Below are 20,474 nucleotides of genomic sequence, written 5' to 3' on the forward strand. Positions count from 1 at the left end.
TGCACTAAACCGCACTAAGCCTGCCTGGGAGATGGTGGGAAGAGCGGGACCGGGATCCAGTTCCTGACTTGCTGGTGCTCCGCTAAGGCCATTTTAGCCCGGGTTTTAGTGCCCTGCGATCGTTTGTTCCTTGAGCCTATCTCGTTGCTTTGCACGCCTTTTCCCCTCCCTCGATCCAAGACCATCCAGACTGCCCTACTTGCCTACCTGCCTGCTTGCATTCATCACAATCATCATCACGCATTCACTTCATCCTCAAATTCTTCTGCTTCCCCCCCTCGCTGGCATTTCGTTGTTCAGTCAACCTTCTTTGTTGCTTGGCAACCTTCCGTCCATACCACAGTAACTTCCCAAAATCCAACGCATGCCTGCATGCATACATACCGAGAAACTCAAGATCCGGATCGCTCTCACTAACGAATCCCTCCCTCCCTCCATGGATGGATGCATGTGTGGAGATCATCTTCCTGTCACTCGGTCCCCTTTCTTGGCTGTGAGGATCCAACGATCGACTCGTCACACTTTCTCCTCACACTTTTTCTCTTTCGCTCCCCTCACGTCTTGACTTGATCCTTCTTTTTCTCGCTTCTGTCTTTGTTCTTCCCGTCCGAACTTACACTTCCTCCACTTCTGGATCCCCTCCTCGCCGTTCCCACTAGACGCTTGGACGCGCAGTGGGCCTAGTTTCGTCACCAATCGCCCTTCCTAGTCGCGTTTTCTCACCTTCCGCCTGAGACATTGCTTTTTCCTCCTTGCTCTATCGGTCGACTCCCTCCCCGATCCTTCTGAACGAACTCGCGCCTAGTGGATACGATCCTGCGAACCTACTGCAGTCTAACTGGCATCGCGCATCTTGTCAATTATGCGCATTAGCTAGGCAACTTTGGCCCATCTCACCCGCAGACACACACACGCAACATGGACCGAAATATCCAAAGACGGAGCACCGTCTCAGTGCAGTCAACTGCCCCTTCTTCCCTGCGCCATTGCTCATTTCCCTCCTCTTCAAACACCTCGCCTCCGACCGAGACGGCCTCCCTCAAACCCGAACCGAAGCTGAAGCGTGAGCTATTGACTATCCTTTCATCCCTTGATTGTCACCCAAGGGATACTTGAGACAAACAAAAGACACTGGACTGATCCTCTTCTCCCATGCAGGCCGGTCTGCTCCCCCAAAGCCTCTTGCCCTCGCCCGGGTCAAGGGAACCGTCGCCATGGACTCTTCGCCGCAAATGAATTCAGGTGCGGAATTCTTCCCAGCATCGGGCGTGCAGTGGTATTGATCGGACTATAGAAATGTCGTGGTTGAACGACGCTTCACCGATGTCGATGACCCCCAGGACCGCAACGCCGAGAACGCCGCAGCGATCTGGCGCCGGTACGCATATGGCATCACCGCAAACTTCACGCAGGAGGGAGCGAGCGCACACGCTGACTAGTGATGGACACACAGGAACTCCGGAACCTGTCCCTCCATCGCTCGTCAACCCTTCTTCGGCCCTTCTCCAGGATCTTCTCAAAGAACAACGCGCAAATCGAGTTCCCAAGGGAACTGCGTCGGAGGACGCTGGTCAGGGCGCCCCGCGCACGCCAGAACGATCTCACTCCCGGCCCCAGTCTCGATCTCAATCCCCCGCACAGTCCCAGTCGCAATCCCGATCGCAGTCGCAGGAAGAGGTGGGCTCGGAGAAACAGCGGAAAATTCAGACCGCGCTTTCGTCGGGTCTCAGGCAGCCGCATGAAATGGGGGTCAGAGAAATGGGCGAGGTAAGTGTCTCTGGGTCATTCGATCCATGTGGCCTATAGACTGACTGACCAAATGGCAGTACGTCTCCAAGATTAATAAACAAAACTTCGACTTGAAGCTCGAAATATTCCACCGTGTGCAACAAATGGCCACTTTGGAGAAGAAACTACAGCGTATGGAGCAACTGGAAGAGGAACTTGAGCGCTTGCGAGGCCTGGAAGACGAGGTTCAAGAACTGAGGGATGCCGAGTCAGATAACCAGCGACTAAGGGAATCCAATGAGCAACTACGACATGAGGTTGACAAGCGGGACCAAGCAATCACCGAGGCCGTAGATATGATCTGCCTTCTGGAGAATAAAGTGGCCCAGTTGGAAGCTGGGGAAAATCCATCGACACCTTCTACCACTCGCGGGTTCGAAGACGACGATCCCGGTGCTACGACTCCCAGGCAGAATACCACGTTTGCCGCTATTGACATCCCGGAGAGAACATCCTCGTGGCGGGGTACTGCCCGTTCGAAGCATCGGCGGTCATCTTCGGATTCGCATCAGCTCAAGCGAGCTCCCTCATTGTTGTCCGATGATCATAAGAGTCCCACAACACTGCAGACCACCTCAGCTACAGCCGACGACCGGTCTCGTTCAGCCTTGAGTGACATGACGAAATCAGAAAGTCTGCAATCTATGAGTGATTTCCTCGAGCCCGAGTCCCCACGGCTTAGTGCTCTGAGCGAATGCAGCGAATTGTACCCGCATGAAGAAGCAAGCGATCGGTTGGATATCCCGATCAAAGAGCGAGACTCATCAGGGGTCTCGGAGGCTCCCAAAGGAACGGTTGAGGATTCCGCCAGTAAAAGCCTGATTGAATCTTGGATCCAGCCACAACGTGATGCCTTCCTGGAAGATGTGCCGGAACAGGATATATTGCCCTCAAATCTTCTCAGACAGACGGGTAAACCAAGCTTTGACAGTGACTCATACAATAGCTCGAGCCAGAAAACACGAGTGGATAGCGTGTTTGGAGGTTCGAGATTACCCCCTACTCCAGACACTATGAGTACGGCGTACGCCACTGGTCCCAACCGGTCGAACGGCAGCATTGTTGCGGAAAAGAGCCTTGTTGATCAAGCTATGACGGCCGGACACGGTCGTCCGCGTTCTGCAGGGGCACTTACAACGAGGCGTAACTCCACTAACAGTGCAGCGGTTGGTAGCGTGGATATGAATGTAAGTGATGCCACTTTACATCGACCTGACACCGATGAGGAAGAATCGCCTACTTTCTTCCCCTTGAACAGCCTCACATCGCGGGATAAAAGGCTATATTGCCCAGAAACCCTCGACAAGAAGAGCCTTGGGTATATTGGCCAGAATGCATTTCTCAATGGTGAAGGCCTTGACAGGGTTCTTTCAAAGCTCGATAATAGCTACTATGGGTCCATGGCACAGGATGAATCTGACAGCTCCTTGTCTTCATCGCCTCCTTTGACGCCCCAAGATTGGGTTGAGGCTTCTAAGCCGGATGCCAAACGCCGACGGGACAAGTCTGCTATGATGCCTGTTGTGCCTAAATCGAAAAACCCCCGACCTCAGGAGACGCGAATCACCAGCCAGTCTTCTTTTATTGGTCGTCGGCACAGCATCGATAGCACCATCAGGGACTCGGATGTTCCCATGATTCCCACACTGGATATACAGTCGCTAGAGTCTGGCTTGGAGCCTGGGCCCGAACTAGATCGTCGGATGATCGGACGCAAGATTAGCATCCGCCCTCCTTTCTTTGCACGTTCGGCGCCCCCTCGTCGTCTCCAGCCCTCCCTAATGTTCGATGGTTCGGATTCAGACGATGGAGCTCCTCCTCCCATTATTCGTAAAGCACGCGATGACAATCCAGCCAAACCAACTAAGACGGTTTTCAAAGCCGAAAGCAATAGTTCCAGTTTCTCTTCGTCTGTGCCAATGCCTGCCGACGCCAAACGGGGAGATATTCATCGGACATTGCCACACTCCTTTACCGAATCCGGCTTCATGAACAATGCAGTGGCCAAACCGCCGCCGCCCGACCCCAAGGACCACAAGCGGCGCAGTTCCCTTGGAATCTTCAGCTGGGTGAAAGGAGCTAGCGGGCTTGGGAAGAAGGCGGAACCAGAGCTTCCCGTGAAGGCCAGCGCGCCCAGTACTGCCTTGGTCAAGAGCAGACCTCCTCGGGCGACTCCAGAGTCAGGAAAGAGTGCTTCTGACTCCGGTAGAACCATTGAGATGGGCGCGATGAACGTTGCCATTGATGACATTGCCTCGAAGTCCAAACATTCAAACCACGACGAAGAAACAGGCCGACGACCAAGGTACATCGACCGACGGGCTCGTCGCGGCTAAATTGGCAGTTGCCTTATCCCGCTTACGAATTTCTTTCTTTCCTTTCTATTTTCCTTTGCATCTTTCCCGGGACTGTTTATGATCTATCACGATACCCCATGAGTTACATGTCTGATGACACGGATTTGTACCAGTATTGCATGCGCAGCAGAGAGTACCGCGTTTCTGACGTTTTATTTTTGGGCCATTAGAGGTGGTTGCTAATTCTTTGTTGCTTGCTATACACATGGTATCTGGCTGGCACACGATATCATTTTGTGCTTCTTGCTTTGGTGATTTTTTTTTTCAATACCTGACGTTGTGATCGTTCGTTCTTGATGAGATTTCAAGCAGTGATTCATACCAACTAGTTATTCTTGCGAAATTACCAGTATACCGTTTCAAAGGACTTCTTGATAGCCTTCCTTGATCATCAATTAATCCAGTGATTAACCAGAACAAACCTTGAGGTAGTATCCAGAAACTTACAGTACTACGAACCGGCACAACACCATATAGACCGTAAACAGCCAACCCTCATAACCCTTCCATGCATTCAGTCGGTATTTAGTACCTTATTATACCGTGGTTGAGAGATTAGGAATCCACAGTAGATGGAACGCAGAGTACTTAGTAGTAAGACCGTCTACTGAGACCTATAAGGTCCCTTTCCAACTAACTTCTTTGATCTGATTGTTTCTTTCCAGTGGACGAGAGATCTAGCGTTAGGTACCACAAAATGCTATGGATATGCAGATACTAGTATATGTTGAGATGGGGGGTTTAAACCTTCCCAGACGAATTTAGTAAGTAACTTTGATGGTATACAAGACACTCTTTTATGATGATGCAATATGATAATAAGAAGTAGGAAGTAAGTAAGTACTCCATACACGCCTGTCCTGTCCTGTTCTCCCCTATTTTATCTTAGCCTTGCCTTGCCTTGCCTGCTTGTGTTGTCAATCTATATAATAAAATTATGTAAATAATGCCGTCCGCCATACCATAACCCAATGCAACCAGCCTATACAAAACTCCCATACCCAAAACTCCAACATGAACTTTCTTATTTCTCAAGAGGGAGATGAACAATCAATACCACCCCGTCCCATCCTCCCCCCTCTTCTTCCCCTTCGGATTCATCGATATAATCCTCTGTCCAGGTAAGGTATCATCCGCAATCGAAGCTTCAAAAATCCCTGAGATAGACCGCTTCCCCAGCATTTGAAACGAATCATACCCCTCCAATAACCCATTACACGCTGCCCATTCCCTCGACAGCCGCGGTGACTTTCCGTCACCTAGATCACACCACCGGGTGACCACAATTGCATGTCGGAAGTGCAAGGAGCGCGGGTCCGTGCGATCCTCGGTCAACTTGATCTCGACGAGGTATTCGGACGGACACTCCGGACAGCGGCGCATGGGGCGACATTTCCCGCACAGGGTGGCGATGGAATTAGGGTTATGAATGCGCCGCGCCATGAGGTCCTTCGCGCGGTGTTCGAGACCCTGTAGGGCGGAGGTGTCGCGGGGTTTGGGGATGTGAGTGAGGGCGCATTTGCAGACGTTCATGAGTTCGCCGTCGCGCCAGTGTGCGCAGGCAGAGAAATACGGCCAGTAGTCTTCGCGGGAGTAGAGGAGGAGACGTTGTGAGCTGGGCGGGAGGTCTGGGTCTGCGAAGCGAGTGCTGATGACCCGCATCAGCAGGTGACCTTTGTGGATGTGGAAGCGAGTGTGGTGGGACCAGTCGTCGCGGCGCCAGCGGCGGGAGAGGGAATCCGGGGGTAGGCCGTAGGAGGGGGAGAAGTTGTGGGCGCGCATGACGAGTTGGACGAAGCTGAAGGGGAGGGTGCGGCCGTGGGTGATGCGGTGACGCGGGGGCGGGAGGAGGGAGTTGCGCATGTTGGGGCAGTTGAAAAGAGGGTTGATGACATGGGCGGGTTGCAGTTTCTCGTGGCCTTCTTGGGTGCGACGGTGGTAGCGGGCGCAGGGAAAGCAGAGGAGGTGATGGGGGAGGTAGCGGTCTTGGGAGACGAGGAAGTCGGATCGGTATTCGCGGTTGGAAGGGTCATTGAGGGCTTGCCAGGGTTGAAGCGGGGCGAGCTTGGAGAGGAGGGTTTTGCTGGCGAAGGCGAGACTGGCTTGGTCGGCGGGATTGAGATAGGAGCAGATCTCTGCCCAGAGGATTGGGGTAAGACTGGCGATTAAGGGCTCGCCTGGAGGACGGTTGTCGAACTCGGAGCGGTTGGCGTAGGGGTCTGAAGGGTCGATGTCCTGGACGCCGATGGCGTGCAGGATTTCGGTGTGATCGCGGCTTTCACCGAGTTGGGTGTCTTTGTTGGCGTTGAGTTCCCGGTATTTGAGGCGATGGGCCTCCAATGGCGCCAGGGAGGGCAGTGGAGGGACATCTTCGCTGGTGGTGCTGGGCCGCTTGAAGCCGGCTCGGAGGTCTGGTGTAGATGCGCTGTAGCCCTTGCGTAGGACTTGTCGGGATTTCTTGGGCCGGAGGGCATTGGCGAAGAAGGCGCGGAAGCCGCGCCTTTCTCCCGGGCTGTCATCGGACATTGGGGGGAGGATTTGAGGTGAAGCGGAGAAGATGGGAGGTCGAAGAGAAGATGAAGATGAAAGATGAAGCCGGCGATGCAGCGAATGTGAAACATGATCGGCGCTGTATTACGTTTACCGGATGTTACGGAGCTGACATCCGCCACCTGCCGAGCTTCAGCCACTGTGGCTGATGAGGAACATGAATCTATTGGTTTGTTTTACGGAGAGAAACGAAGAGAAGAGAGGAGAGTGCCATTAATACGGAATTTGCATTAGGGCATCGGGTTGAGCCTGATTAGTTCCAAATCCATAGTACACATAATACGCAGATCCACAATCGCTAATCAAGCCGCGTCAATATACAGTTCATATCATAAGAAAAGCTTTACGCGGAGAAGCGCTTCTCCACGGCCTTCCAGTTGATGACCTCCCAGATGGCCTTGAAGTACTCGGCCTTGCGGTTCTGGTATTGGAGGCTGAAAAATGATGTTAGCTTCTGGTAATCTTCACGGGTTAGGGCGGGTGTACTTACTAGTAGGCGTGCTCCCAGGCGTCAATACCCAGCAGGGGCTGGAACTGGCCGACAACGGGGTCCTGGTTCTGTGAAAAGTTTAGCCAACTTGAAAGCTTTCTTCACACGAATGGTGCAGTCTTACAGCGTAGGCCTTGATGCCAATGTGACCGCTCTGCTTGTCCTTGACGAGCCAAGCCCAGCCGCTACCCTGGATAGCAGCAAGAGTAGCATTCATCTTGTTCTGGAACTCCTCCAGGCTGCCGTAGGTGTCGTTGATGGCAGTCGACAGGGCACCGGACGGGGGCTCACCACCGCCAGCGCTCTTGGGAGCAAGGTTCTCCCAGAAGAGGGTGTGGTTCAGGTGACCACCACCGTGGAAGTTGATCAGGGGCTTGAGAGCGATCTGAGCGGCAATGTCGTTCTTGTGCTGGGCCTCCTGGAGCTGCTCAATGGCAGTGTTGTAGCTGTTGACGTAGGTCTGATGGTGGTTCTTGTGGTGAAGCTCCATGATCTTGCCGGAGATGGAGGGCTCGAGAGCGCCATAGTCGTCTACAAGGAGTCAGTTCAGTCACTACAAGCTCTATATAACTCTAGAATCGCAGGGGAATGCATACAGGACAGATCAGGGAGAGTAGCCTTGCCGCGGGCAAAAGTCAAGCCCGCCATGCCGGCAGTTCTGGGAGTAGCCGAAGCTCCGGCGCGCAGGGCCGTACGGGCAGAGGTGCGGACGAGGGAAGCAGCCATTGTGAGCGTTAATTAGAACAGAGCAAGATGCACTATTACAATAGACCCGGGGGTGTTTAGGGGATGAGAGGAGAGTTGCTGAGAAGAAAAAGGGAGAAGAAGGAAGAAGGAGAGATGAAGAAGTTCAACGTCATAACGGCTTGTTTCTTCGGAGGGCGCATTTCCCCGCGCCGAACTTTCCCGGCATTTGGATCCACCATCTTTTAGCTTCATCCATCCATACTCAATCACAATCTCCGTCATGCTGCCGGGCTTTCTCTCGCCTTCATCGCCGTGAATTCCGATCCCTTCCTTTGTGCCGCCCTTCGCCCTCCAGCCCGGCCATGGAGTCCCCCTCATCCTCGCCCTACGCCGGCCAAAAACGCAAGATCGCCGACATGAGCTCCGATGAAGTGGAAGAAGAAGATTACCGCCCAACCATGGGCTTTCGCGGGTTTGCTCGCGCGTCGTCTCGCTCCGAGTCGCCTCCATCTCACGGCGGGCTGGGAAGCGCCCGTCGTAACCCCCGCAATAATACCGCGCAGTCAGCGATGAAAGGTGGCGGCAACAATGCTAGCAAAGGAATGTCCGGAGGCAATTCCTTCGCCGCGCGCATGATGGCCAAGATGGGTTACGTCGAGGGACAGGGTCTGGGTTCTTCCGGTCAAGGTATCGTCAACCCGATTGAGGCCCAGGCTCGTCCTACAGGTGCCGGTTTGGGTGCGGTCCGTGAGAAGACAAAACAAGCGCGGGAAGAGGAAAAGCGGGCAGCAGCTCTCCGGGGCGAATCCGTCGAGGATAGCTCAGATGAAGAGCGCAAGAGGCGACGGAAGAAGAAGGAGGAGCGCAAACGAGAGGGCCGGAGCGGTACAGGGACACCAGTGGCTCGCGCGAAGCCCCAGTTCCGCACTGCGCGCGAGATGGAAAAGGATATGGAGGGCTTGGAAGTTCCGAACGTGCTGAAGTCGCTGATCGATGCGACTGGGAAGGACCAGAAGGTGCTCACGTCTACAGCTGGTCTGATGACGCCGCAGACGTTCGTTACCCAAGGAGAAGGAGAAGCCTGGAAGATCGCGCAACGCGCACGAAACGACCTAGAGGCATTTGCAGACGAGTGGAAGGGTCTGACAGAGCGGAAGAAATACATCGAGCTAGAGGAAGCCCAAGTCGTGGAACAGCTAGATACGAATCAGCTCAAGGCCGACCAGCTGTCTGAGCTCGTCACAGCCATCGGGCAGCTAGAGATCTTCCAGAAGGAAGACACTCGGGCGAAATTCGACGAAATCACCGACAAGCTGGAGTCCATGGAGATCAAGTACCGCAACGAGATTGATGAATACCGACTGCCAGAAACGGCCGTCGCAGCTCTTCATCCTCTTTTCCGTCAAGCGATGGAAGAATGGGAGCCTCTCAGGGACCCAACGTTCCTCGTATCCAACCTCCGTCGTCTCCAACCTCTGCTCCTCCGAAAAGCCAACACCGAACACACCCAGCGACAATCCACCTCCCCCTACGAAACCATGATCTACACTCTATGGCTACCCCGCGTGCGCTCCGCCCTCCTCAACGACTGGGATGTATACGAACCCGCCCCAGCAACCTCCCTCATCGTCGCCTGGAAAGAGCTCCTCCCCTCCTTCGTCTACACTAACGTCCTCGACCAACTCGTCGTACCCAAGCTCACGAATGGCCTCAAAGACTGGAGACCTCGAAGCAGCAGTCGCCGCCACCACACCTCATCCACCAACAGCTCCCGCTTCCCCTGGTGGCTCTTCACCTGGCTTCAATACCTCGACGAGCGACACACCAACCCCAAGCAACCCACGGGCCTCCTCTCCGACGCGAAGCGCAAATTCCGCGTCGTCCTAGACAGCTGGGACCTCAACAAGGGACTGATCAACGGCATCGAACTCTGGCGCGACGCCCTCGGCTCCGAATTCGACACCTGTCTCCGCAACCACCTCCTCCCGCGCCTCGGCCGCCACCTCCGCGAAGACTTCGAAGTCAACCCACAAGACCAAGACCTCACGGCCCTCGAAAACGTCCTAAAATGGAAAGATTTCTTCAAACCAAACGTCATGGGTCTTCTCCTCGTCGCAGAATTCTTCCCCAAATGGCACAACATCCTCTACATCTGGCTCACCAACGACCCCAACTACGAAGAAGTCGCTGAATGGTTCACCTGGTGGCGCACCCAAATCCCTGCCGATATCAACGACCTCACCATCGTCGACGACGAATGGAACAAGGGTCTCCAAACTATGGACCTCGCCTCCCAGCTCGGCGATCGTGCCGCTGCTGAACTCCCTCCGCCTTCATCTACCACTACTACCACCACCGAACACGCAACAACAAAACCCACAGACAAACCTGCTGCTGCTGCGCCAACAACAACAGCAGAACAACCCCGCAAACCCAAAATCATCGAAGAAGTCGCCTTCAAAGATATTCTCGAATCATGGTGCATGGAACAAGGCCTCATTATGTTGCCGTTGCGTGAAGCGCATCCGCAAAACGGTCAGCCTTTATTCCGCATTACGGCTAGTGCGACGGGTAAGGGCGGTGTTGTGGCGTTTGTGCAGGGGGATGTGGTCTGGGTGCAGAATAAAAAGGCGAAGGAGATTTGGGAGCCTATGGGGTTGGAGGATCAGTTGGTTGAGAAGGCTGAGGGGAGGTAGACTGGTAGATTTTTAGCATTGATCGGATATATACTTTTTTGTTATCTCACTGGTTGTGGGATGGATTATTTTCTTATTATTATTTGCTATTGGATTTGTGGGTTAGTTGTGATACCATACCATACTTACATACTATTACTATGAATCTTATGCTTCATGTTGGGGCAGGTCAACTACTATCATTGCTATACTTTTTTACTCGACTGTATGTATGTTTTTCAAGTAAGTTCGCGTAGTTGATTGATTGTGACTACAATTATGCTCAATATGAAAGAGAGAAAAGTCTTGTTCATCATCAGACGTCATTCCTATTATATCTATCTGAAATATCAATGACATGAATATGTATAAGGTAAGTACCGTGCAGCTATATATACCGATAATGTACCTGATGTGGAATCCAGGTATCCCCAGAGAAATTTGAACCTGTGCCAGGCCGAACCCAGGACCCAAGTAGCCATGCCGTAACCCCGAGTGCAAAGCAATGAGAAAATCAAGACGCTAAATCGCTGAATCAAATGTTGAAAAAGACAAAGCCACCGTTCTATGACGTGGGTTTAAGAAGAATACTATGCACCGTTCTGTCCTTCTTCTTCTTCTTCTTCCGAATCATTCGTGTCGAGCCAGCCACGAGACATCTCGACGGCCTTGGACCACTGACGGTACATCTTCTTGCTCTGCACTGGGGAGGCATGGGGAAGGAAGGTCGTGCGGTTTGCCCGATTCATGTCCTTGAGCTCGCTGAAATCCTTCCAGATGTTGACCGCGAAGCCAGCTGCGATGGCGGCTCCCAGCGCCGTCGTCTCGTGCATGGCCGGGCGTTCAACGGGGATTTGAATGATATCGGCTTGAGTCTAAGAGGGGGCATTAGTCTCCGTTGATCAGGTGACAGGAATCATGTGAGTAACCTACCTGCATGCAGATATCGGAATTGCTCATACCGCCATCGACGGCCAATTCCGACAACTTGTGACCACTGTCCATCTCCATGGCATCCAAGATGGCCTTGGTCTGGAAGCAGGCAGCTTCCATGGTGGCACGTGCAATGTGTCCACGCTGGGTGCGCTGGGTGATGCCAACTGAATTAAAGTCAGTAAATATTTTCCTCACACAGAACGGCGCAGAATGCGGGTGAACTTACAGATGGTTCCCTTGGCATCATCAATCCAGTAGGGTGCGAACAGACCACTGAAGGCCGTGACGAAGACACAGCCGCCACTGTCGGGAACGGTCGCAGCGACCTCGCTGACTTTACGGGAATCACGGAAGAAACCCATGTTGTTCATCAGGAAGGAGATACCACTTCCAGCAACAGCGACACTGCCCTCCAAGGCATACACAGGCTTGCGGTGCTTGCCCAACTGGAAGCCCACGGTGCCAAGCAAGCCATGCTTGGAGATGACAGGCTTCTCACCAACGTTGTACAGAAGGAAACAACCCGTGCCATAAGTGTTCTTCGCAGATCCGGGCGTGAAGGCACAGTGACCGACCAAGGCAGCAGATTGATCTCCAAGACAGCTTGTGATGGGGATGCCCTCAAGCGGGCCGTCTCTGACCCACCCGTAGCCCTCGGGGTCAGACGAAGGGAGAATCTTGGGCAGTCTGATCTTGTTCTTGTCGATTTCGAAAAACTTCAACAACTTATCATCGTAATCAAGCGTTTCGAGGTTCATGAACATAGTTCGTGAGGCGTTTGTGACGTCAGTCACCAGCCGGCCGCCCTCCGGGCCACCGTTCAGGTTGTACAACAGCCAGGTGTCGATGGTACCAAAAGCCAGGCGGCCCTCATCATATGCCCTCTTCACCTCGGGGAGGTTGCGGAGCATCCACATGAGGGTGACGGAGGAAGGGTATGTCGACAGGGGAAGGCCGCAGATGTTTGATAGCTCATCCGCACCCTCCTTTGCCTTGAGTTCTCGAACCAGCCCAGTGGTTCTGGTATCTGGCCACGCGATTGCGTGGTGTAGAGGCTCACCAGTTTCCCAATCCCAGCACACTGTTGTCTCACGTTGACTGGTAATACCAATAGCCTCGATATCGTCCCGGGAGTGACCGAGTGCGAGGAAGGTCTTCATAGCTTCTTCAATGCAGGTGTATACGGAATCGACGAGTTCAAAGGGGTCTTGTTCGTGCCATCTAAGAAGTAGAAAACAGACATGAGCGTGATGGAGACGGACTATGGGTGGAATGGTGAGACTTACCCTGATTTCTCGTGGATTTGGCGGAATTCCATCTGGTACTTGGCCACAGGAACACCAGTGCAGTCGAAAATGATGAAACGGGAACTGGTGGTACCGGTGTCAATGGCACCGATAAAGCGATCCTTCATACTGCTTCCGTGACGGCTCTCGTTGGGTTGTAACAGGGAGCGGTTGCCATCGTGCGACTGGTAGGCGTGAATGTCCATGAAAGGCTGGGGTTCTTCCTGCTCGACGGCGGAGTCGAGGTCGGCCATATCGAAAGGATTCCTCATCTTGGAGGTGGTAATTGGTGGGGTTCTGGCCTTCTTGGTGGAGGGATTGAGAGGATCGGGGAGAGCGATAGAGTCAAAAGTGATGGTGGGTGATTTCTGCATTTGTGCGGTGGGAGGGGCTTTTGAGGCTCCGACTTCTGATTTCCTAAAGAGGGAGGATAGAAGTGACCAGGAAGGCAGAGCCTGAAAAAGGGAAGAACTGATTGGAGAAATCGTGGCGGTATTGAAATAGAAAGGAGGGAGGAAAACAGGATTACGTCCTTAGTCCGATACTTAAGGAAGAAACGGACGAGTGGGTGGGTGGGGGATAGTAAGAGTAGTAAGGCTGGAACTACGAAAATGAGGACGCCCGGTGGCGGCAGTTGCAGCAAGCCAGTAGTAGTGCAAGTAGTACAGATCCAAGAGTGTGCAAGTATGAGAGCAGCGAGCAGCAAGAGAGCAAGGACCCAGCGCGACGGATGGTGACGTATGCGTGATAACCGATTGGGTGGAGAGGGATCCGAGAGATGAATCTGGAGAAACAAGAGGAGGCGCCAGGTGTGGATAAACCGCTGAAAGGCTGGAGGAAGGTTGAGAGGAGGGACCGGAAGAGAGGAGAGTGTCCGCAAGAGAGAGGGTATGAGGTCACAGAGAAGACTGGATAAGACCGGGTGTGGTTTATTGGGGTGTGGCGACGGGTAGAAGGGAAGGGAAGGAGAACAGAACGGAAGGGAATCAATTAAATCTGGCTCAAGAGATGTTGGAGGCAGGATGAGGGAGACTCTTTATCCAACTCGGTGGGACCTCTTTTTCTTCTTGTTCACGTTGTCCTCGGGGTTGCTGATAATTTATTCCCTTAGATTTTCTAATTTATTTTTATTTTAATTCTTTGCGTGGTAGTCCCTCAATTTTTTCCCTTTTCAATCAAATTATTAAAAAAATGCCCCCCCAGATAGGATTTGGGTCATGCATAGCTTGTTCCGGGGAATCCCCTGGGTCTAGGTGGTATTCCTGCCGGAAAGTAAGGTCCAAGGTCGAGTCGAGTCCAATCCGACCTAGACTAGATCGCTAGTACGGTACCAGTACCTGCTGCTATCGACTGGACTAGCCCGGGGAAGCACTAGAAAGAGGTAGTAGTAGAGGAGGAGAGAGGGGGGGGTTGGGGGGGCAGTACACTCTCACTCAATACCAATACAGAGGCAGACAGACAGAAGAAGAGGGTCAGAAGAGCAGGTGCAATGGACTAGCGGCGAGTACCCAATCTGGCAATATGCTGGATGCGCATCCCCGTTCGTCCATGGCGGAGAAGTGGGGGCGTGGGGGAAAGGAACAAGAGGAAAAGAGGGAAAGAGGGAAAAAAAAAGAAAAAAGGGAAAAACGCAGCCAGCAATCAATGGGTAATCCCCTTCCTTTCCCACTAATCTTTGCCTTCCTTCCTCCCCTTCTGGGCCCTTCTCATCATTTTTTTTCTGATCAGACGACCACTGCCCGTCGTCAGCATTGACACCCGCCCCTCCCTCATCCCCCCCCGTTGGTCTTTTCTTGTCGAACACTTGTGAAGGTTCTCCGTTCCTCCCCCCTTACGCGGATGGCAACCATGCCTTCTGGGTGATTTTAGGAAGGTTTACCCCTGGTCACTCGCCATTCTTATCTCTTTAGCTTATTCGGTGGGCTTCCATCGGCGTTACGAATTCTGGAGTAGTTACTACTGATTACTGAATACAGTAGTACCTGGCAGGTTGTGGATGGATTCAAATTTCTCCATTGAACCTTTTCTTTTTTTTTTTTTCCCTCTTGATTCGTTCCTATCGCTTGTGTTTGAGAGTTTCAGTTTACTACAGTGGAATTTGATAGATATTGATCGTAACTTATTGAGGAACAATATGTAAATGCAATCATCTCCAGCTGTCACGACATCTTTTCGACCCAAACGACCGGATTTAACGCCGACAAGGTTTCACAGCTCACAGTTCACTCATTTCCTCTTTTTTTTCCTTTCTTTCCTCAATCTTCTCTCATCGGCAAGGTATCCGACCCAGCAGACCGAGTAGGTAGTATTCCAGAGTTAGACAAGCGCTAAGAATAGTCGCTGGGCTCCCACATGACACTCATGGCGGACCCATAAAAATTCCATGGATTTCTGTTTCCAGGACAATCCCTCCACCCGCATTAGCTAGCGTCTGTGCCTAGAACCACCCGCGAACACGGAGCCATATGGAAGAGAACATCAGGATTCCATTGGGTCCAAAACAAGCAATTAAGGGCTGACTGACCTGCTCAGATTGCGATGTGAAACATGGCAGATGCTGATATTCATCGTGATATTGATATTGGATCTTTTTATTGCTCTTATTTCCGATACCGCTGGTTTAATTGGTGTGATTAATGGTTTCGCGCCCAATCCCATGTACAACTTTCACAATTAAACAATCAATCGCGATTCTGATCTATCAATCCGATTCCTTGTTTGAATACCAAGAAAAAAACCGCAGATGCCAGATCAATGCATCGTACATCGATACGTAAGCCTGCCCGACCTAACTAAACAACTGGACAATTCAGGATGCAGTGTACAGTTATGAGTGCCTGTATACCGACATGTCCCCTCGAAGATCTACAATCGGCATCCCTAGAACCCAATGGATCTCCGGTCCATCTGCCCCAGAGACCGTAGACCGTCTTCTCGTCTTGCGCCCCTTCGACCTCCGCTCCCCCTTGACAACAATCCCTGCCAAGGATCCGACTCAACAACCAGAACGGCGGGGTCGGCGCTGAATGGACAAATGTCGCGACTTGAGGGCGAAACGCGCAAGAAAAAAAAAGAGGGGCTCTGCGGGTGAGTCTCCGACTCCGCTACTATGGGATTCTGCGCTTCTACTTTGACTAGATGGATTACTAGATTCCTGTCGATCGAGCACATGACAATGTCCATTTTTCTCCCGCTAGTCCCTTTTTAACGCGTTGTTCAAGCAATCGGCGATCTAGACCGGGGTCTTTCGACCCCTGGCTCCAATATTCTTTCCTTTTTTTACTGTTTTTCTTTCTGATCACTTGAACACCGAATGGATAATTCTCCTTTTTCCTTTTCTTCGCCTGTTGTTTTTCGGATAGTCCTGCTGTGCTGTTGCGCTGCTTAAGATCTTCAGCCCATTCTGAGTAATAGTAGATAGTAGTCCCTTCACAGTTCACCCGTTTTCTTAAAGCACGGGAGCACGTACATAAACTACCATACATACTAGTAGCGATCAAGTGACTACTAATCCATCCATCTCAATGGATGTGTTGTCCCCTGCCCTCCATTTGCAATCACATTTTACTTTGGCCTTCTAGACCGTCGGCTCCCCTGACTGGCGACCTTCTAGCGTGCCGCTGTACCATTCTCCATTTGGCAGAGAGACATGGGGGAGGCGACCTCGTTCGGCCCTGTGATTTACGGAGAAATTTTACAATCCGGATACTCGGTTCGGCTTGGCTGGGGGAGGAAGGGAAGCCTAGCAGCTGGGCTTGGGGGGGGCCACGGGACCAATTCTCCCGGCTATCGTCCTGGCGTTCCGGCTAACTCCAATACTCTTCTTCTGCTCGGACCAGTCCAGACGCGCCAAAATATAGTAGGATTAATTATCCCAACCCCAGTACCACGATTTCGATCCATCGATGAATTCAAATCGCTTCAGACTTCCCTATCTCTCCCTGGAGAATTTAATGACAGTACCAATATGCGTCCATGGAATGGAAATCAATCATGCCGCCTGCCTACATTTCTCCGTCCGTATAGTGAACCGCCACGGCAGGGCCGCCCCCAAATCTAACTCCCGGGTGGTGACGTCTTCGACCGGACTTGACCTTCCTAAGGGCCACCTCAATAAATCACACCCACCGACACAAACAGCTCCCAAGTAACGCAAGCAAGCAAGCAAGCCAGCCAGCAGAAACCCCCAAACCCGCCCGCCCATCATCAACTAGCCACGACATTGATCTGCCATCTATCCCTATTCAGGTATACGAAGCAACTGCCCCAGGAACCGTTGTGGTCCTCCCCAAATTGAGCGGAGAAGAAGATCAACAGGTTCAGCTTCCAATATGGTCATCTATGTAATCATTCGCCTTTCGAGTATGACCTCACTAGACTATCAGCCCCGAAAGCTCAATTGCCAAGGATCTATATCATCATCTCCCAATGATGCAAAGCTGATATGGGGAAAGCCCATCATCCATGGACCGCAATCACATCAGCCACATCCGTTTTTATCGCCCTGGACCACGGGCTCGTCTCGCCCCAAAAGGGCGGGCCGACACATCCCTACCAATTCCCATCGAAGAAACATACCCTGTCCGCCGAAACAAAGGACCCCTAACCAGATATTATTACCTATGCACCCATATTAGCTACAAGATCCCCCGATTCAAGCATGTGGATGTATGCCTGAGGTGTACACATCCACACACCACACACAGCAAAGCAACAACCGGATCCAGACCCGCGGCGGCCGTCCACCACCACACATACTCACACACGCACATCGTCAACCCCGAAACCTGTTTCAATGCGGCACCTCCCCGTTCCGGTCGTCATTGTTGGCTCTTGATCTGCACAAGCAGCACACACACACATCCGTATCACACGCCATAGTAACCCAGTCCCAACTCTTCCTGCTACCTCCCCCCCTAAACTGAACTACTTACTATACTACTTACCTATCACAGAACAAACACACTCTATATCCCACGACTCGGATTCGTTCGGAACATCCGACACTGCAGAAAGCAAATGCCGTCCGTCCAACCCTGCATGCCACATCCCAGACCTGCCGTTCGTTCGTTCGTTGTTCGTTGGGCGCGCCCGCCCAACCCTTATCTTTATTACCTTACTTTACCTGCATTTAGTCAAGCATACGGTATACCGTTGGTTTTATACATAGTTACCGCAGAAAAGCCACCCGGAGTTCCGACGAGCCTGGGCACTTCTCGTCTTACTTTCCTTTTCTGTTTGGGTCAGGTAGGTCGTTTTTCTGCCGGATTTGGATGGAATTTCTTCAACCCAACCGGACTTACATACGTACGTACTACTGTCCTTTTTTGCAATCTACCCTTGCTGGCGGGGCCCCACTCCCTGCCTAATTTTATTTTATTTTATTTCACTTTTTTTTTATTTCTTTTCTTTTCTTCTCGGCCGTATATGCAGCCTTTTGCTACTTATAGTGCTCGGTACATGCTGTAGATAGATACTATTTGGTAAGTAGGTGGTAAATTGTTTGGATTGGGTTTGGTGTTACTACTACGTTAGTAGTAGAAACCGTCACCTGACTTCAATTGATACTATCTTTATATATAAATCTCCGGGGGAAGAGGTGTGATGTCTGGCTAGACCCTTCAACTGGCGCTCTGGCTGTCCCTTGTGGTAGACTGAAATGATTGAACTGTGCAATTGTGCCAAACCTACTAAGCTTGAGAGAACTACTTTGATAGCTCATCACAGTGATGAAAACCTCAATACGGAGTGTACAGTAATAAAAAGAATGATATCCGCTCATGGCACAAACAAATGAAACTTTCCAGCAGCTGCTGGCGTTGTTGATTTCGCACGTAATCTACAAGAAACACATCAACCCAAAATAAAAAAACAGTAGTAGTAGTATAAAACTACATCATACATAAAGACCCGACATGATTTCTACTGTATCACAACCATGCTTGCCACAGACAGCCTGGATGACTTCCCCCACTCCCCCGATTCTCCGAATTGCCCTTTGTACTATATACTTTTCAGGGAATTAAAATAAACCAACACTTCGACTTGAGATATCAATTGATTTTAATCCCTTACTCGGCATCCTCGAGCTCAGCGCGACGACGGGCCTCAACCTCCTCCTTCTCCTTCTTCTGCAGGAAGATCAGAGCGTTGATCTTGTCCTTGATGGTGTGCTCAGTGCTGAGGGTACCAGCGATCTGCTCACGGCCGATCAAGCTGGCAACAATGCTAGCACCGACGATGAAGGTGAGGACGAAGCGGTACATGCCGTACCAGGCGGGGGCGCGGCCAGCAGCAGCGGCGCGAGCGTCGTTGTAGTACAGGAAGGTGAAGGCAAGGAACTGAGAGATCAGGGCATACTCAACGGGGAGCAGCAGGGTAGGCCAGGCAACGGCAGGGGCGATAACACCGGCAGCGTAGCGCTTGTAGCCGTACTTGCCGCCGTAGCCGGCCCACTCGAGACCCCAGTGGATGGCACCGAGGAAGGAGAGGATCTGTTGTTGGGTGGTCTGATTAGCTGGGGTATTCTCTTGGGACAAGTGGGGTTTGCTGTCAGATTGAGGCTGGGTTACTTACAACAGCACCGTAGCCGACCTGGATGGGCTCGATCATGTGCAGCATCAACTCGGCGCTCTGGCCGGAGAAGATCAGACCATCACCGGCCAAAGCGGCGGTCTTGACCTCATAGGCGAGGGCGACGGTCTGCAGGGAAGTAGCAACGTAGGGGATGACGCCGGCCATTCCGAGGTAGAGAGCCTCCTTGGGGACGGCCTCCAGGCTGAAGGTGTCCTTGATGACTTTCTATAGGTTTGAGATATAGTCATTAGCGCATTGGACTCCAGAGGTATCGCCGAGAGACTTAGTTGCCCCGCAGAAGTAGCGATATCTGGGGACGAATGGAAACACATACAGCCTCGGTCTTGATACCGGCCATCATGTCGGGCTCCTCGCCTTCCTGTGGATCTTCGATCAGCAATTGAATCAATGGTAGTACTCAATTCGCCTCATTCCCAGCTCACCTTAGCGGAGGTGGAGGCATAGCGGACAAGAGCGGTGGTGACGGGCTTGCGAGCAGCCAGAGCGAGGCTGGGGGAGGTGGTCGGGCGAGCGGGATAACGAGCGGAAGAGGTCAAGGGAGCCTTGAAGACATTGTTGGACAGGGCCGAGCGGGCGACCGAGGCGTTGGAGCTCGAGATAGCCCTGAGGACAGAGCGGGCAGCAGTGGTTCTGTACAGCATTGTCGTCTAGACAGCTGATTTTTTTTCCCGATATCCGCGGTTAGCAAGGTCGAGGGTGGAAGAGCTCGGAAGCAAGCAATTCGGGGGTATACACACCCAATTGAGCTGGTGGAAGAAGGAGAAAAAGGTGCAAGAGCGGAGATGAGGGTATTCACCCAGAAATTGGTCGAGATTGACTCGTGGGAGTGGAGATGTCAGGCCGGGGAAGCAATTCGATCTTGGAGACCACGAATGAATGAGGTGATATTATGCTGAGGTGCGGTCACGTCGTTCTCCGGCACACCGTAGACACCAACCCCGCAGGTGTCATAGACAATGCCTCAGGCATGACTGGTCCAAACCACCACGCGGGCTGACTCAGCCACGAGGGCTGCAGCCCTAGACAGCTAGCCTCGAAGTGGAAGGGGGTCCTCTCAGCTCAGGCCATGCCATGGCAGAAGCACCGACGTCACTCAGGGCCCGATTCT

The 20,474-nt window shown here is 52.3% G+C and overlaps 6 protein-coding genes across 6 annotated transcripts; 2 read left to right on the forward strand and 4 right to left on the reverse strand.

The window, feature by feature from the left end:
* Positions 1–918: 918 nt before the first annotated feature.
* On the forward strand, positions 919–4,124 carry AKAW2_51473S (uncharacterized protein; the record flags this gene model as incomplete). The annotated part of the gene is made up of 5 exons (XM_041691406.1): positions 919–1,063; positions 1,159–1,242; positions 1,295–1,378; positions 1,454–1,767; positions 1,827–4,124. The coding sequence occupies 5 exons, from the start codon at positions 919–921 to the stop codon at positions 4,122–4,124; spliced, it is 2,925 nt and encodes a 974-aa protein (XP_041544894.1).
* A 1,071-nt stretch (positions 4,125–5,195) lies between these two features.
* Positions 5,196–6,671, reverse strand: AKAW2_51474A (uncharacterized protein; the record flags this gene model as incomplete). Its single annotated transcript, XM_041691407.1, has 1 exon — positions 5,196–6,671. One exon carries the CDS (start codon positions 6,669–6,671, stop codon positions 5,196–5,198), a length of 1,476 nt encoding a protein of 491 aa, XP_041544895.1.
* A 367-nt stretch (positions 6,672–7,038) lies between these two features.
* Positions 7,039–7,911, reverse strand: sod2 (superoxide dismutase sodB; the record flags this gene model as incomplete). The annotated part of the gene is made up of 4 exons (XM_041691408.1): positions 7,039–7,129; positions 7,186–7,253; positions 7,310–7,716; positions 7,782–7,911. 4 exons carry the CDS (start codon positions 7,909–7,911, stop codon positions 7,039–7,041), a joined length of 696 nt encoding a protein of 231 aa, XP_041544896.1.
* Positions 7,912–8,234: 323 nt separating this feature from the next.
* On the forward strand, positions 8,235–10,568 carry AKAW2_51476S (putative G-patch domain protein (TFIP11); the record flags this gene model as incomplete). Its single annotated transcript, XM_041691409.1, has 1 exon — positions 8,235–10,568. The coding sequence occupies one exon, from the start codon at positions 8,235–8,237 to the stop codon at positions 10,566–10,568; it is 2,334 nt and encodes a 777-aa protein (XP_041544897.1).
* Positions 10,569–11,137: 569 nt separating this feature from the next.
* Positions 11,138–13,143, reverse strand: GUT1 (glycerol kinase; the record flags this gene model as incomplete). Its single annotated transcript, XM_041691410.1, has 4 exons — positions 11,138–11,422; positions 11,481–11,647; positions 11,710–12,704; positions 12,770–13,143. 4 exons carry the CDS (start codon positions 13,141–13,143, stop codon positions 11,138–11,140), a joined length of 1,821 nt encoding a protein of 606 aa, XP_041544898.1.
* A 5,697-nt stretch (positions 13,144–18,840) lies between these two features.
* Positions 18,841–20,007, reverse strand: AKAW2_51478A (DUF3429 domain-containing protein; the record flags this gene model as incomplete). Its single annotated transcript, XM_041691411.1, has 4 exons — positions 18,841–19,263; positions 19,346–19,570; positions 19,680–19,724; positions 19,789–20,007. The coding sequence occupies 4 exons, from the start codon at positions 20,005–20,007 to the stop codon at positions 18,841–18,843; spliced, it is 912 nt and encodes a 303-aa protein (XP_041544899.1).
* Between the last annotated feature and the right edge of the window lie 467 nt (positions 20,008–20,474).

This window comes from Aspergillus luchuensis, chromosome 5, assembly GCF_016861625.1.
Source record: "Aspergillus luchuensis IFO 4308 DNA, chromosome 5, nearly complete sequence".
Lineage (NCBI taxonomy): Eukaryota > Fungi > Ascomycota > Eurotiomycetes > Eurotiales > Aspergillaceae > Aspergillus > Aspergillus luchuensis.